Source organism: Arachis hypogaea, chromosome 13, assembly GCF_003086295.3.
Source record: "Arachis hypogaea cultivar Tifrunner chromosome 13, arahy.Tifrunner.gnm2.J5K5, whole genome shotgun sequence".
Lineage (NCBI taxonomy): Eukaryota > Viridiplantae > Streptophyta > Magnoliopsida > Fabales > Fabaceae > Arachis > Arachis hypogaea.
In genome coordinates, this window is record NC_092048.1 from 19,852,763 (window position 1) to 19,867,908 (window position 15,146).

Sequence of the window (15,146 nt, forward strand, 5' to 3'; positions counted from 1 at the left end):
CTTCCGAATGCCAAGAATTTACCCCATCTGAATCATCAAGATATTCATCATGAGCATCATAAACACCAATATTAGGACTAGGGTTTGCCATTGGTCCGAAAAATAATTCATCATCTTCACTCGAATCACCAAACCATAATTAGTTTGGAGTATCTCCTTTCTCAATTTACTAAGTTTAACTTTTTTAATATGTTTCTTGTTAACCTCTTTCCTTTTAGCTATTAGTATTGTATTGGTAACCTCCTCATCACTGGAACTCTCTTCAATCCCGGGCTTATAAGTACTATCCTCTGCACTTTCATAACTGTCTGAAGATTCAGATTCTCATAACACAACCGTCTCAACTTGCTTTTCCTTCCCTTTAGTTGTATGTCTTGTCACATGACCTTTAACTAATGCCCTGGTTATATATCTCCTATTCAGTGTTGTTATTGCATCACCTTTCTTTACGATTTTTTCAAAGCAACACATTTCTTTTCTTTCCCATTCTTTGAGGAGCATTTGGGTTGAAAAATCTTACTAGGTTTTCACTTAGGCACTAGTGTTGGAGTACATTTGGGAATTGGGGTTGAATTGGTGGCTGGAGCTGGTACTTGAATATGGTTTATATCTTGGTTAGGTGGGGCAGGGGTAGCAGCCACAGAAATTGGGTTCGAAATGGTAGAGGTTGGCTGCTGGGTGGGTTCAGTAGTTTTAGGTTGGTTGATACATGGATTTGGAACTGGGTATGGAGGAATGGCCTTGGACCTTGGTCCTATTCTCAGTAAAACTGGATGGGTAAGGACTTCAACCACCACTTCCTTGCCCTTTTTGGATAATGGTTCTTCCAAATACGTTGGAAGAGATACCTCATGCTCATAGTACACATGCACCTCTCCGTGATTTCTTTCAGCATGGAAGCACATCTCCAGGAGCTCAGCATCAGAATTTATTTTTCTTAGACCAGTTTCTAAGAGCCTGTTTGGAACCAGCCACCAACAGTGTTCCACCTTATCATTCCTAAGCTCTTTGTAGCACTCCATGATGAAAAACACATCTAGCCGATCTGGGTCAAGTTTCAGAATCTCTGAAATGTGGTCCCTGATATATGAGACGACACCGTCTTCACTCGTCACAAAGGATCTCCCATGGTGACACACAATAGTAATGAGAGCCATACGAAAATAACAGATGATCATCAAAATTGACATCAACCAGGAAGGCACAATAACCCCAATCCCTAACCCACCATGAAAACACATCTATCTATTATATAATAGTCGTGGCTTATTCAGCCACGCGTCAACCCCTCAATAACCCAGAATAAAAAAATCGAAATGGCCTCTAACCTAAACGTTTCATTCATCCCCTTATGGTCTCCCTCAATTGTCTAGGTTTCACTTCAAGGCGTGCTATCCTCTCTGTTTCTCTTTTGAAACCCTAAATCCCACCTTCCCCTTCGTTCTCTCATACGTAGCCAACTCACTCCCCCTGCTCCGGATAATCTCTAGCCATTCACGCTCTGTTTATCGCTTTCCCTGTGTCTCAAATCCTAATTTTCCTAAGGTATATGTCTTGCTCCCAAACGCCATATCTTCAAAAGGATTTTTGTCAGCCGGTGAGATGCCGGAGATGCTGAGAGACTGAGATCTCTGTTGCAGGCTTTATGCGCTCACAAACGTCAATAGGCTTGGTGAATCATGTTGGGTCGAGGTCTCAACCATCGCTCCCCTTGTGTAGGCATTCCCTCAATTTCATGGTTTGTCTGGTACTGGATCTTTAATCTCTTTGATTTAGGGTTTCCTTTGTGTTTTCGCTGTTTTTGATTTGGGGTTTGGTAGGTGTTTTCTTTCTCTATGGTTTGAAGTTTATTATCATCAATGTTATGTTTTTTTTTCTAGCAGCATAGAAAGAAGAAGAACAACTCGAGCATGGCACAAACGCTAGCGATGCCCATAGCTCCCTCTCTCGCCCTAATCTCAAACCCTAGACCTCTTTCCAGAGCCATCTATTTCCCTGTTCTCAACCCTCCCAAGGTAACATAAAACAAACTCTACCTTACATTTCTGAAATTTCTTTGTTTACTTTTGAATTTGTGTGCTCAGGTGAGAGAGTTAAGCATAGAGTGCACTCGAGTTGGCGGAGTAGAGATTCTGAACAACAAGAGAATCGAGTTCTCGCTACAGTACATCCATGGAGTCGAAAGGAGCAGAGCTCGCAAGATTCTCTGCGATATAAGCATGGACAACAAGGTCACTAAGGATCTCAGTGAAGAGGAACTCATCACTCTTAGAGATGAAGTCTCCAAATACGTCATTGAAGGCGATTTGGTTAGTTTCCTTTCACTTAGACCATTCAATTAATTAAGAAGAAAGTTTACTTTATTGATGTGTTTATTGATTTTCTCAGAGGAGGTTTAATGCGCTAAATATAAAGAGATTGAAGGAGATTCAATATTACAGAGGATAGGTAGATAGGTACGTTTGCTGAAGAAGGCAAACAAAATCTCAGTGCTATGCGATGTCGAAGTCGCACTCATCATCTTTTCTACCAAAGGCAAGCTCTTCGAATATTCAAGCGATCCCTGGTTCGTACCTCTTCATTCTCCCTCTCTCTGATCCAATATCACCTTTACTTAATTTCACTGCTCATAACTATACATAATATGGATCTTGATTAATTAGTGAAATTTTAATTTCTGTGTGGAGATTACTTAATTAAGAACGCCATTGATTATGTGTTTTCATCTGTTTCACATTAAGAGTACTGTCCACATACAGTAGTAGGAGTATATATGCTTTTACATTTCCTATTTCCTCTTATATATATATGCTTTCTGTGTGTAACAAACTCTGCTTTATGCTTAATTAAATTTGATTAGCTTTCATATTCCTAATTAAGATAGTATTTTATTGAACCAGATTGTGGTTGGGTGCTTATTAGAGAAGCTAATAAGGCTAATAATTTGAATTTCCTCATATAGAGTTGAAGCTTGCTAGACTTCTTTATGAATAGGGATGGATCATATCATTGAGTATTTATTGAAAAAGAACAACAAGAATATGAAGGTAGAAGAGAAAATTGAACTATGAATGATTTCAAATTGTAAAGGTAGAAGAAAAACAGAAAAGTTATTGCTTATTAATGTGGTGATTTTGTAGGTTGGAATTGTTCAAGTAGCTGCTTCTCAAAGAGTATTTTTATAGAATATAGATTGAATCAAAATGAAGAAGCAAGAACAGAGTTGAGAGCAGTAGATGCGTGGATACTAACTGACAAGCCTTACTCTCATCAATCCATTCATTCGGTAAGCTTCAATCTCCATTCCCAGTTCTTCCCCTTCTTGGATCTGTTTTTGGTTATGATATCTTGGTGTTTTAGGTTTCTTTCTTTTCCTAACCCTTATTGATATAGCTACCTGTGCGATTAGGGTTCATGGAAAAGGATCCTGGGAACAAATTTTTTTAGTCTGATTTATCAGATTCATTTAAAGATCGGTGGTAGTTCTCAAGAGGAAATCAGCCTAGGGTTCATGTCACTCTTTCTCTCTTTTATCTTGGGAAACAACAAGTTAGGTGGGAATTTTTACGGCGGCCCTGTCCTTTCTCTGTCCCCTTCCATCATGTGGCGTGTTTCACTGTTCAGTCTGAATTTCCTGTGATGTAGGTATGTAGTGGTTATGACTTATTTCAGATTCTTTGATATTTGTTTACTTTGATACTCAAGTTTCCTTTCAATTAACAAGATTTGTTTTTGTCCCTGTTTGGGTGTTCTTTTCTGATTCTGTTTTGAAAATTGGATTTTTTGTTTTGATATAAGATGTTGTGTTCCAGTAACAGTAATTGTTTTTGGTGCTGTTTATCCATTCCCTTCTGATTTCTTTCTGAAAATTGGGTGGTTTTGTTTGTATTGCTGCTTGTGTGATAGATGAAACAAATGAACTATGTTTAGTGTCAACTGATTCAAAAAAGCTCCTCTCTAATCTCACCCTCTAGAAGGAATGTTGGAAGATAACACTCAGAATGAGGAGTTTAATTGATCATAGGGAGGAGAATGAAGAACATGCTTTTCTTTGGCTTCTGATAATAGATAAAGAAGTTAGTTATTATAGCTATTTTGATAGTTTTGTTGAATAAATTTGTATAGCAAAATTTTAGTCACTTTAATTAGTCATTTGAATTGGATAATAACTGTTCAATGCACAGATTTAATCATGCTGGTTCAGATGCTTTTTGAACTTTTCTTTAACTAAAAGTTTTATATGATGTTGACTAGAAACATAAATTGAGTTTACTACTACACATGTGTGGAGTGTGAGTGTTGATATTTCCTTATCATATTTGTTTTCAGTTTTACTGTGTTCTTTAGGGCTTTTATTTGTATGTGAAAATTCCAAAATATCTTCAATTTTCTAACTGATTTAAGGTGCTGGAAATGACACGCTTTAAAGTTTCTCAAATAAATTTTTACTCATAAGAAGGTCTCAAATTTCTGTATAATTTGTTCTAACTTTTGGTTAATGATTTGGACCCTTTCTTCCGGGTGTGAAAATTCTGAAATTGTGTTTGACTCTGTGTTCTCGATTTTCCTTTGTTGTTTGTAGATTTTATTCCGGGCTGAAAATTCTAGAATAATTGCAATAACATAAAAGTGTAGTATTTGTGTATTCAAATCAGTTTAACAAAAACTTAGTGGTTTCGATTAGTCACTTGAATTGGATACTGCCTAATTAGTGAAATGACATGCTTTCAAATTTCAGTTTTTGATATTTTCTCATTCAAAGATATCAAGGTTCTTTTTGTTATTTGTTATAAGTTTGGGTGTATTCTTCAGATTTTTAATCTTGAGTTTGAATATGCTAAAAGCTTTTCAAAATAAGTAAACAAGTGCGGTTTTAATTTGACCAATTTATGCATTCAAGTTTAAAAAACTATTGTGTTAAAACAATGGAAAATTCTTTAAAAATCTGTATGGTGTAATTTCAACCGCTGGGTTCCTTTATTTTATTCTTTATTATTTCTTTGATCTTTTGGTTTTTATTTTCTTGAGTACTTATTGTATCAATGCATATTTTGTTTCCCGCTTTTATGAGTGATAGGCGTGATGGATGATGATTTGTTTTTGATGGTCCGCTCTGATGTTTGCAGTGGCGGCGGTGGCACTACTAGGTATGACTCTTCATTCATATTATTCTGTTTTTTTTTTCATTTTATTTTTCACCTTTGTGGCTTGATATGGTTCAATTTCAATTGCTGCCTTCCTCATTTTGTATGTTGAGAAGTCGTTACCTGTTTTCTTACTACTGGTTATTTTTTTTATGTTTTTCTGATGTTTTTTGTCACAACCAAATTGAGTGTCAAATTCATCTTTGTACCCTTTTTTATTTTGGGAGTCAAAATTACCTTTGTGCCTTATTTATATATAAGTGTATACCACTCTGGTCATTGGTGTAGGTTGTGTGGTGTCACGTATTTGCCTTGATTCTTTCCCATTATCTCAGTCGGATTCAAAGTGGGTGAGGGTTTTGTTTCTGAAATTAATTTTATTTATCATCATTATCTTTTCATCTTCAATTTCCTAACTAATTTAAGGTGCTGGAAATGACACGCTTTAAAGTTTCTCAAATAAATTTTTACTCATAAGAAGGTCTCAAATTTCTGTATAATTTGTTCTTACTTTTGGTTAATGATTTGGACCCTTTCTTCTGGGTGTGAAAATTCTGAAATTGTGTTTGACTTTGTTAATGATTTGACTCTTTTTGTCCCTTAACTTAGACGAGAACATACATACCAAAAATGAAAACATATTATTCTTTCAAATAAAAAAATTACTACCTTGAATTTCAGTTGCCTAATAATTTTTTTAATAAGCAATGACGTGATCGTTTATTATTTCATTCACTATTATCATTATAAACTTTTTTTGTTTGGTTGTTTTTTCGTATGTTAATTGGTAGGTGAAAAAAGTCTGATTATTTTTACCTCAATATATATTGCTGCTAGCTTAGGATCTATAGAAAAGATTATTGATAGGGGCGGCTGTTTACTACATATTTCTAGATTTATATCTATTGTTCTTAGTTTAGTATCTATAGAGAGGATTACTTATTAGGGGCCGTGAATATCTTTTCCTAGATGTCTAGATATCTGAGGTCACTAATTATCTTTCAAATTTTCATGTAACTTACTTCGTCCCCTCCCCCCTCCACCCCCAAAGTAAAGATTCTATGTATTTTAAAATTCAAATTTCTTAATTGATATATGTTTATACATAAAGCCATAACCCATTTGTTGATTCAGAATTTTTTCACATTTCTTTGGCTTATTATATTACTTTTTTATAGAGTTTGTTTTATTAATTGAAATCTATTTTTTCTTTCACCCTTTTAAATGTATATATTTCTTTCTTTTGAGCTCAATTTTTGAACTTTATTGATGGCCACTTTGTTTTTTGGTATTTCATTACATAGATAGATAATTATCTTGTGTGTATCTTCATTGGGAATATGATATATTTACCATTGGAAATATAATTATATAGGAAGCCTAATCAAATAATGATATCTATACTAAAAGGTGTCCTCATCTAAGTCTACTACTCCTAAATCTATGCATAGGTTTTCTTTTTATTTTTAGTTCTCGCTTTTCTCTAGGTGATACTTCATGTTGTCTTTGTTATCTCTCTCTTCTCTCTCATCCTCTTCTCATCCCATCCTCTCTTCTCCTATTAACTTACAATTTATATAGAAGATAACTTAGGGTTAATATAGCTTACCATTTATACACTTTATTTGTGTATCAATTGTTGTTATCTTAGGTCCTATATATAGGATTATGTAGTGGGGCTCGCAAATATCTTTCGATTAATATCTAAGGTCAATCAACATCAATATCTTTCAAATGTCTATCTTGTTTCTTTTTTTCCCTCCCAAAATAAGGGTTCTATGGATTTCGAAATTCAAATTACTCAATTGATTTGTGTTTATAAATAAAGGCAGAACCCATTGATCAAGGCAGATTTTTCTCACATTCATGTTGCTGTTTTATTGACTCAAATATGTTTTCTCTTTCATCCCTTTAATTGAATTTCAATATGACAACTGCCATGGATATGGTTATTAAGATTAATCTGAGAAGGAAGCGTGGAACCTCAAAGTTAGGGTGATTAGGCTTTGGACTGTTCCTACTTTCACTGGTCAGCTTCTCCCAAATTCCATGGAGATGATTTTGGTTGATGAATCTGTGAGTTATAGTGGTCTAAATCTATTAAAATTTTTTGGCTGTTTGTTTTTTGCATTTAGATGTGTTTCTCCGTACCTTTTCTATATTGAGGTCTAAAATTTTGTTTCATTTAAATTTGTTTTTCTGTTTATTCGATTTGTCATTTATCAGATTTTTAATATAATTTATGTTGATTGGTAAGGTGCAAGATACAAGCTACTGTTCGGAAGACTATGATTTACAGGTTCAAACAACTTCTCTCCGAGGGTCGAGTTTATGTCATGAAGCTCTTCTCTGTTGTGCCAAACCAAGGATCTTATAGGGCCACTAGGCATCAGTTTAAGTTGATTTTCCAATTCAGGACCACTGTTAGGGATGCTATCTGCGATTTTATTCCAAAATTTGCTCTTACAATCTCTCCATTCACTGTACTTTTGAAAACCAAAGAGGATTCCGATTTCTTAGTTGGTATGTTGTACTATTTGCTCATACTTTTTTGTCTGGAATGATTGTAGTCTTGTTTCTTTGTGATTTGTGGAATGTTACTTTGTTGTCATTATTTCCTAATAGTTTTTTTTAAGATTTATTTCAGATGTGGTGGGTCTGTTGGTCTCTGTGTCGGAAGAGAAATAATATGATAAAGATGGAAAGAAGATGAAGATGGCTGTGATGGAACTAGCTGAAAATGAGTTAGCGTTCTTTAATGTCTACCTCTTCCTGTTATTGATATTCTTTTTTGTTTTTGGTGTGTTTCTATAGTCAAGTTTCTAATAGTGTAGGTGATTTTGTTGGTTGTTTTCAGTCACAGGATTCGGTGTGCCTTATTTGGTGAATATGTTGACAAACTTAATCGATTTCTGTCTTCTGGTATGCTGAACAGCCAGTTGTGGTTTTACAACTTGCCAAAGTTAAGATTTTTAGAGGTTTGTATCATATAAATTTCATTTCAGGTGTGTCAGTTAATAGATTCCTATAACCAATGTATATTTTTTTTTCAGGTAGAGTTGGACTTCAGAATGTTATGTTTGCATCAAATCTTGGATTTAATCTTGACATCCCAGAGGTGGCATCTTTTCGGAAAATGTATTTTTGTACATGTAGTTTCTGTTGTGTTTTTTATTGTTGTTGTTGTTGTTGTTATTGTTGTTATTTACTTATTTAAGTTTGTGATGTATTTGTTAACAGTTCTATTCCACATGGAGTTAGTGCATCCCAACCCATTGGCATTGTTGGTTCTTGAAAAAATATCGGAATAGAAGAAGATTTTATGAAGCTCACACCTAGGTATATTGTGAAGTCGCTTGATGATGACAATCGGGTTGGAACCCGTTTAATTTTTTTATTATCATGTTTACTCTTGATAATTTGTGTTAAATTTTCTTTTTCTATTCCTTATTAAATACTGCTTTGTTTTGGAACGATATTAATCCTTTTGTCCTCCTTTGTACTTGAAAATACTATGCTGTTAGTATTTATTTTAGTTTTTCAATTTTAGTTTGTATTACAACTATCTTTGGTTATAATGTCTTAACATTTATAGACCTGGTCTTATATTTTTAGGCTGGAACTTTTGTTGTACTAGCCAAGATAGCTGAAATAGTTGAGGATGGTCCTTGGTGGTACTCTGCTTGTGTGTGTGGCAGAGGTATTTAGGCAGAATCTGGGATTTACTTTTGTCAATTTTGCAACATCCATGTTACAAATGTGACTCCTAGGTATAAATATTTTACAATGCTTCCTTTGTGCTTTGTTAAATATTGAATTATTTTTGCGTAGTTGTTAACCTTAGGCCAGTATTTACGTGCATCTTTAAAAAATCTAGGTTTAGAGTAAAGGTGTTGGTTGAGGATTCCACTGGTGTTTCTATTTTTGTCCTCTTTGATCGTGAGGCAAGTTACCTACTGAATAAGACTTGTGTCCAGTTGTTTGAACAACATCTTAAGGATGTTGATGTAAGTCATTCGAATGCTATATTCTTTTTATGTGCTGATTTTATTGTTAAAAAGTTTTCTTATCCTTCGGTTTCTACTGATTCATTTTTTTTGTTGTGTCTGTTTTATATTGTTCGTAGGTTGTGTTTGGCACACAGTCTCTTCTTATATTCCAAGAAATTGTTGGAAAAACTATGCTGTTCAAGGTTCTTAGTAGGCCTGTTGGGATGGAGAAATTCAAAGGGACATATCCAGTGAGGCGTGTTTGTGATGATGCTGCAATACTTGGAATGTTTAAGCTCTCTGGTTCAGATTTGAGTCCTGAAAAGGTATAAACCAGAATTCGCACCTATTGTTTCATTTTAATAAATTCTTTCTTAAATTTTTTATTTTTTGGTTGTTCCACCTTTATTCATGTCTTATATGGAATGTGCTTTGTATTATCCAAGGCTGGGTTTGTACTAAAAGGAGAGGGATCATTTGGGGAACCCTCTAAGGTTACCAAATCACCGAATTTGGGATTGACTCCTTCCAACTGCTCTGAGCTCTTTGCTGGTTTGCCTCAATGTACCCAAAAGGAATCAAATGTTGTTGACTTGGTTACTGATGAAGATGCTAAGGTTCCATGCTTCCAGTTTCTTCTATTATTTTTTCTGTATTACTTTTCACCCTTTTAATTTCATTTATGATGCTAAGTTAGTTTCTAATCTTTGAATTATTGATGTTGTATTTCTTATTGGGAATTTAATTCAGTAAATTAATAATGTTGATGTTCTGCCTTTTTTTTTTCACCATGTTCTCTAGACTGGAATTCTTTATCTCTTATATTTCTACCTGTTAAATGATATATCTTTATTCATTTAATGTAAAAAAAACTGTTGTGATTAAAAGTAAAAAATTCTGTAAAATTCTCTCTAGTGTGATATCAATTGATGGTTTCCTTAATTTGTATCTTAAAGATACGTCATGTGTATTGTTACTACTCTTTAATTTGTTCTCTTTCGGTATCTTTGATTTTTTTGGGTTTGATATTCTATTCTTTTTTTTTTCTCTTTATATTCAGATACTGATTTCTCTATTCTTCTATTGTCATAATGAAGAATTTCACTTGGATGCATCCGATTTTTTGTACAAATTGATAGGAAAAAAATTGGTATTCATGGTTAATTCTCAGCCTGTTGAGAGTGACACAATATGCCCTGCATATAATATTTTTAAAATCTCTATACATGAGTTTATGTTAAAGCTGATTGAACATGTTGAGAATCATGTTTTGAATGCGGTTAGTTTAGTTTTCTCTATTGACTTCCAAGATATTTTTTAATAAGTGTTTGTCCACTTTTTTTAGTATTATGCATAACAATGATATTGTCTTCTCTATCAAAACATGTATAATTAGTGTGCTATTGTTTCGGCTTCAAATGTGGCTTCTATTGAAGACCCTGTTTCACATATTTCTGGTTCAATATTACCTGCCGTAAGTTTTCATCTCTACATTGTATTTTCGACCATTATTCCTTGATATCACATTTTTTGTAGAACTGGTTCTTTATTGCTTAAGTGTTTCTTCTTTTATTAAACTTCAGTAACTTTAACAGATTTTATTTTTGTTGTCTTATTTCTTAACACAAATCTGTTCGTGTGGTGAATGAAATTGTTTGCAACAAGAGATTGGCATCCCCATACCTTGATGTACCAAGATATACAAAGTAAAAACTTGAAGATGCCTTTTCTAGGAGTATAGATGAAACTTGGAATGATAATGAGGCAGCATCATCATCTATGAATATTTAGGAGCTGTTGCTAATGTGATTTGCCTAGAATGTTCAGTTATAATGTGTGATTTAGTTTCTTTGTGTTAAAGATATGGTGTTGTAGTTTTCTTGAATTGGGTTGTTGTAAGTTGCTGGACTTAGACATTCTGTTAATATTTTACTTGAACTTCTAAATTCAGATGTTTCCTTTTAGTTGAGTAACCTACAATTTCAGTTGTAACTTTATTAGTAAAGAGTGGAGTTTATGTTCTAATTAAGAATTTTTAGTATATGACTTGCGGAATTGATGCATGCATTTCTAACAGGTGGTTTGGGAGAAGCAGTTCTCTCAAAGAATTAAGGTAAATATTATGTCTTTTTCCTTTGGTCTTATATCAACTATATATGATCATTTGTAATTTATTAGGATTTTTTCGGATATCTTTCCTGTATATATGAATTAACTATTCTTTTTTCCTTTTTATATCGATATCTGAGTACACTGATTTCAAAGTGTTATTTGCGGTGGAGTTACTGGAATTGATGGAGTTGGTTGTGTTAGGAGAATTACTTGAATTTGAGATGTTAGGTCAATAAATTAGCGACTTGCGTATGTGTATGAAATTTTCTTTAATTATATTGGTTTTAGTTCTTATTTATATTTATCTTCTTAATTGTGTTGTTTATATTTTTAAGTTGTATTTGTTGTTGAATAATTTATGAAGTTGAACAAGATACAACATTCTGTGAGACAGGATTTCTATAGCCAATTCTAAGATGTGTTTATCAAAATTAATATTTTGAAAAGGAAGAGTTAGAAAAAATATTTACGTATTAAGTAGTGATAGAGTAAATAGATCTGTTACATTTAGTTAAGAATTGAATAACAAAAGTACTTTTTATTAACGTAAAAAGTGACAATCTAAGAACACTGAAAAAAACAAATCCAAAAGAAGGAATAGAAATTTTCAACCCGTGCGTTGTACGAATCTTCTACTAGTAAACTACATACATAAACTACATACATACTACTATTTTCAGCACATTACAACTATAGCTACCTTCATCACGTACAAAAAAAAAAACAATAAAAACACAACAACAAAGAAAATCTAAAAAATTAGAAAGCATGTGTGAGCTCACATTGCTAAAAATTTGAGTCTCAAATCTCTATTCTAATATTGCCTCATGCAATTCTGAGATTTCAATTTCACAATTTAAATTAGAAAAAGATACACTTTTATATTAAATTAAAATACATCAATTCTCCATAACTAAGTATAAAACAATACTTTTGTCAATTACTAAAAAAATTAGTCGCAGAATAACTTGAAGGGTGAAAGTATATATTATTCTATTCTAATAGAAATATTAGTTGAACAAATATTATTTTAAGCAAGTTTCCAAAAATTACTTTATCAAAATTTTTTTTTTAAGTAACACAAATACAGATATTTTATAAAACCAAATTCAAAAATTTCTTGAAACCAAAACAAATTTTTGAGAAATAAAACACAATTTTTTAAGAAAAATACATAATCTTTTGATAAAAATATAAAAAGTTTATGGGTATTTATTTTTTTCTCCTATTTTTCTTCTTCTTCCATTTAAGAAGGAAAAAAAAGGAAAAACAAAAATGGAAAATATAACAATTTTTGAAAAAATACAATAATTTTTGGAAAAATATAAAAGAACTTCAAAAAATTTGTAAATTACGGAAATTCTATATTCTTTTTCTGTTCTTTTATGTATTTTATTTTTTCTATTCACCTTTTTTTCTTTTGTCTTTTTTTCTGTTTTTCTCTGTTAAGAAGAAAAATAAGAGAAAAAAGAAAAATGAAAATAGGAAAAAAAATCATTACAAGAGGAAAGGAAAAAAAGGGAAAGCTCTTATTCTAAATTAAAAATTAAAATACGTTGGCATGAATGACACAAAAAATCATACAATATTGTTAAAGAATAATTAGAATCAATTTAGATCAATTAGTATCATCTATATTTATATAACATATCTGTATATTAATTGTAAGATTCTATGCTTTTATTGCTTTGATTCTTCTAGCACCTATATATACTCCTTGTACATTGTACTTTTTCACACAACTGAATAATATACAAAACACGTTCTTCAAACTACTCTCTTGTTTCTAATATATGTTATCAAGAGCATAGGTTTTTTCTTTCTATGGAAATTAGTCCATAACCCCTTTTGTTTTTCTCTTCTAGCATTGTTCTTTGTCCTTGATTTTCGTTTATTTCCCAACGCTTTTGTTCGTCACCGCCCTTACCAATGTCTTCGTTTCATCGTCACGAGTTCAACGAGTCTAGAATCGTCGCCGGAAACCTCCGAACGCGGTGCCGCAAGCCCCTGCCACCACCAGTTTCTTCTCCTTTCCAGATTGATCTCACGCTATTGGATTGGGTCCTCGATCAACGGCCCAGGTGCTACCATGTATCGCGCCCGCACAAGTCCACGATCAACCCGCAACTGCATCTGATCCGACCCGTCAGACCCGCGTCTGGACCCAAACCAGCCCGTTGGTTGACCCGCGTGTCCGTGTCGACGCTGGCGTGGTTCCTTCCTCCATTCAGACGTTGTCACGTGTCCTCCCTGCGCTGACGCGGCTGGCTAGGTGCTGACATGGCAAACAGTGGGACCCTTCCTAAGGTTTTTTTGGTGAGCTCTTTCTGATTCTGTCCTCCATTTTCTCATTTTCTGCTTCAAATTTGCAGTTTTTTCTCCTCTCGTTAATATCTGTATATACTTTGATGGTATCTCTGATCTCAAGGTGTCCCTTCACCGTACTTTTGAGATGAAAGATCTTGGTTCTCTTAGCTATTTTCTTGGTGTAGAATTCATATACGCCGATGATGGCATCTATCTCTCTCAAGCTAAATATGCTTTGGATCTTCTTGCTCGAGCCGGAATTACAGATAGTCGCACTAAGTCTACTCCTCTTGAGCTTAATGTTCGATTTACTCCTATGGATGACACTGTTTTGGATAATCCTACTCTTTATTGACAATTAGTTGGAGGACTCATCTACTTAATTGTCACCTGACCAAATATCGCCTATTCAGTTCATGTTCTTAGTCAGTTTTTGTCAATTCCTCATACTATTCACTATGCGGTAGTTCTTCACATTCTTCGCTACCTCAAAGGCACCCTATTTCATGGCCTCTATTTTTCTAGGCATTCATCTTTATTCCTTTAGGCGTACTCAGATGCTGATTGGGCTGGTGATTCCACTAATTGTCGTTCCACTACTGGTTATTGTTTATTTCTTGGCAACTCTCTCATTTTCTGGCGAGCTAAGAAGTAAACATTCACTGCTCGATCAAGCACCAAAGCTGAATACCATGCTCTCACTGACACCACTGCTGAGGTTGTCTCGATTCATTGGCTTCTCGAAGACTTGGGTGCTCCTCAGTCGTCTCCAACTGATTTTTTTATGACAACCGCTATGCTATTCAGATTGCCCAAAATGATGTGTTTCATTGAATACACCAAACACATTAAGGTTAATTGTCACTTTGTTCAGCAACGTATCCTTATTGAGGTTGTTCGTCTCATCGATGTAAGGCTCATCATCCGACTCGTTTTCGAACTCTGTTATCCAAACTCAAGATGGTATTCTTAGCTCCTACTTGAGTTTGAGGGGGGATGTTACAGAATAATTAGAATCAATTAAGATCAATTAGTATCATTTATATTTATATAGCATATCTGTATATTAATTATAGAATTCTATAGCATCATCCTCCAATAGGATCTTGTGCATGCATCTTGCTAGGTTAATGCCCTTAAGGTCACTTATGGACCACCCAAGAGCTGTCTTGTGTGTCCTTAGCACTTGAATTAGTGCTTTCTCTTCCTGTGGATTTAAAGCAGAGCTTATGATCACTGAAAAAGTGTCACCCTCTCCCAGAAATGCATATTTCAGAGATGGTGGTAGTGGTTTGAGCTCGGGTTTAGGAGGTTTTTCCTCTTCCTGAGGGATTTTCAGAGGCTCTTTTATTTTCTTTGATTCCTCCAGCTCAGGCTGAACATCTTTAAAGATGTCCTCTAGCTCTGATTCAAGACTTTCAATCATATTGATCTCTTCTACCAGGGAGTCAATAATATCAACGCTCAGGCAGTCATTTGACGTGTTTGGATGCTGCATAGCTTTGACAACATTTAACTTGAACTCATCCTCATTGACTCTCAGGGTCACTTTTTTTTTCCCTTTTTGGACATCAATGAGAGTTCGTCCAGTTGC

General features: G+C 33.9%; 2 protein-coding genes across 39 annotated transcripts; both read left to right on the forward strand.

Annotated features, from left to right (window-relative positions):
- Positions 1 to 1,278: 1,278 nt before the first annotated feature.
- Positions 1,279 to 7,842, forward strand: LOC112732896 (small ribosomal subunit protein uS13c-like). 38 transcript variants are annotated; one of them, XM_072211390.1, is made up of 11 exons: positions 1,279 to 1,545; positions 1,641 to 1,747; positions 1,881 to 2,015; positions 2,085 to 2,309; positions 2,389 to 2,566; positions 2,963 to 3,047; positions 3,141 to 3,286; positions 3,394 to 3,645; positions 5,078 to 5,147; positions 7,402 to 7,667; positions 7,792 to 7,842. In XM_072211390.1, exons 2-5 carry the CDS (start codon positions 1,646 to 1,648, stop codon positions 2,446 to 2,448), a joined length of 522 nt encoding a protein of 173 aa, XP_072067491.1. In that variant the 5' UTR covers positions 1,279 to 1,545; positions 1,641 to 1,645; the 3' UTR covers positions 2,449 to 2,566; positions 2,963 to 3,047; positions 3,141 to 3,286; positions 3,394 to 3,645; positions 5,078 to 5,147; positions 7,402 to 7,667; positions 7,792 to 7,842. The 38 variants fall into 38 exon arrangements, with proteins under 38 accessions (XP_072067491.1, XP_072067492.1, XP_072067488.1 ...); XM_072211391.1 differs by having other exon boundaries at positions 3,410 to 3,645; positions 7,781 to 7,842; XM_072211387.1 differs by having other exon boundaries at positions 3,410 to 3,645.
- Positions 5,083 to 11,543, forward strand: LOC112732897 (uncharacterized). The gene is made up of 10 exons (XM_029291484.2): positions 5,083 to 5,147; positions 7,402 to 7,667; positions 8,198 to 8,282; positions 8,385 to 8,427; positions 8,760 to 8,844; positions 8,976 to 9,151; positions 9,271 to 9,459; positions 9,580 to 9,750; positions 10,530 to 10,607; positions 11,211 to 11,543. Exons 1-10 carry the CDS (start codon positions 5,083 to 5,085, stop codon positions 11,301 to 11,303), a joined length of 1,251 nt encoding a protein of 416 aa, XP_029147317.2. The 3' UTR covers positions 11,304 to 11,543.
- Positions 11,544 to 15,146: the final 3,603 nt, after the last annotated feature.

Excerpts from the sequence above, each read along its gene's own strand:
- LOC112732896 (XM_072211390.1), top strand. The coding sequence starts at position 1,646 with ATGCGCTCACAAACGTCAATAGGCTTGGTGAATCATGTTGGGTCGAGG. Across the intron at positions 2,016-2,084 it reads CTGTTCTCAACCCTCCCAAG|GTGAGAGAGTTAAGCATAGA; the intron begins GTAACATAAAAC and ends TTGTGTGCTCAG. Across the intron at positions 2,310-2,388 it reads ACGTCATTGAAGGCGATTTG|AGGAGGTTTAATGCGCTAAA; the intron begins GTTAGTTTCCTT and ends TGATTTTCTCAG.
- LOC112732897 (XM_029291484.2), top strand. The coding sequence starts at position 5,083 with ATGGATGATGATTTGTTTTTGATGGTCCGCTCTGATGTTTGCAGTGGC. Across the intron at positions 5,148-7,401 it reads GGCGGCGGTGGCACTACTAG|GTGCAAGATACAAGCTACTG; the intron begins GTATGACTCTTC and ends TTGATTGGTAAG. Across the intron at positions 8,283-8,384 it reads GTGGCATCTTTTCGGAAAAT|TTCTATTCCACATGGAGTTA; the intron begins GTATTTTTGTAC and ends ATTTGTTAACAG.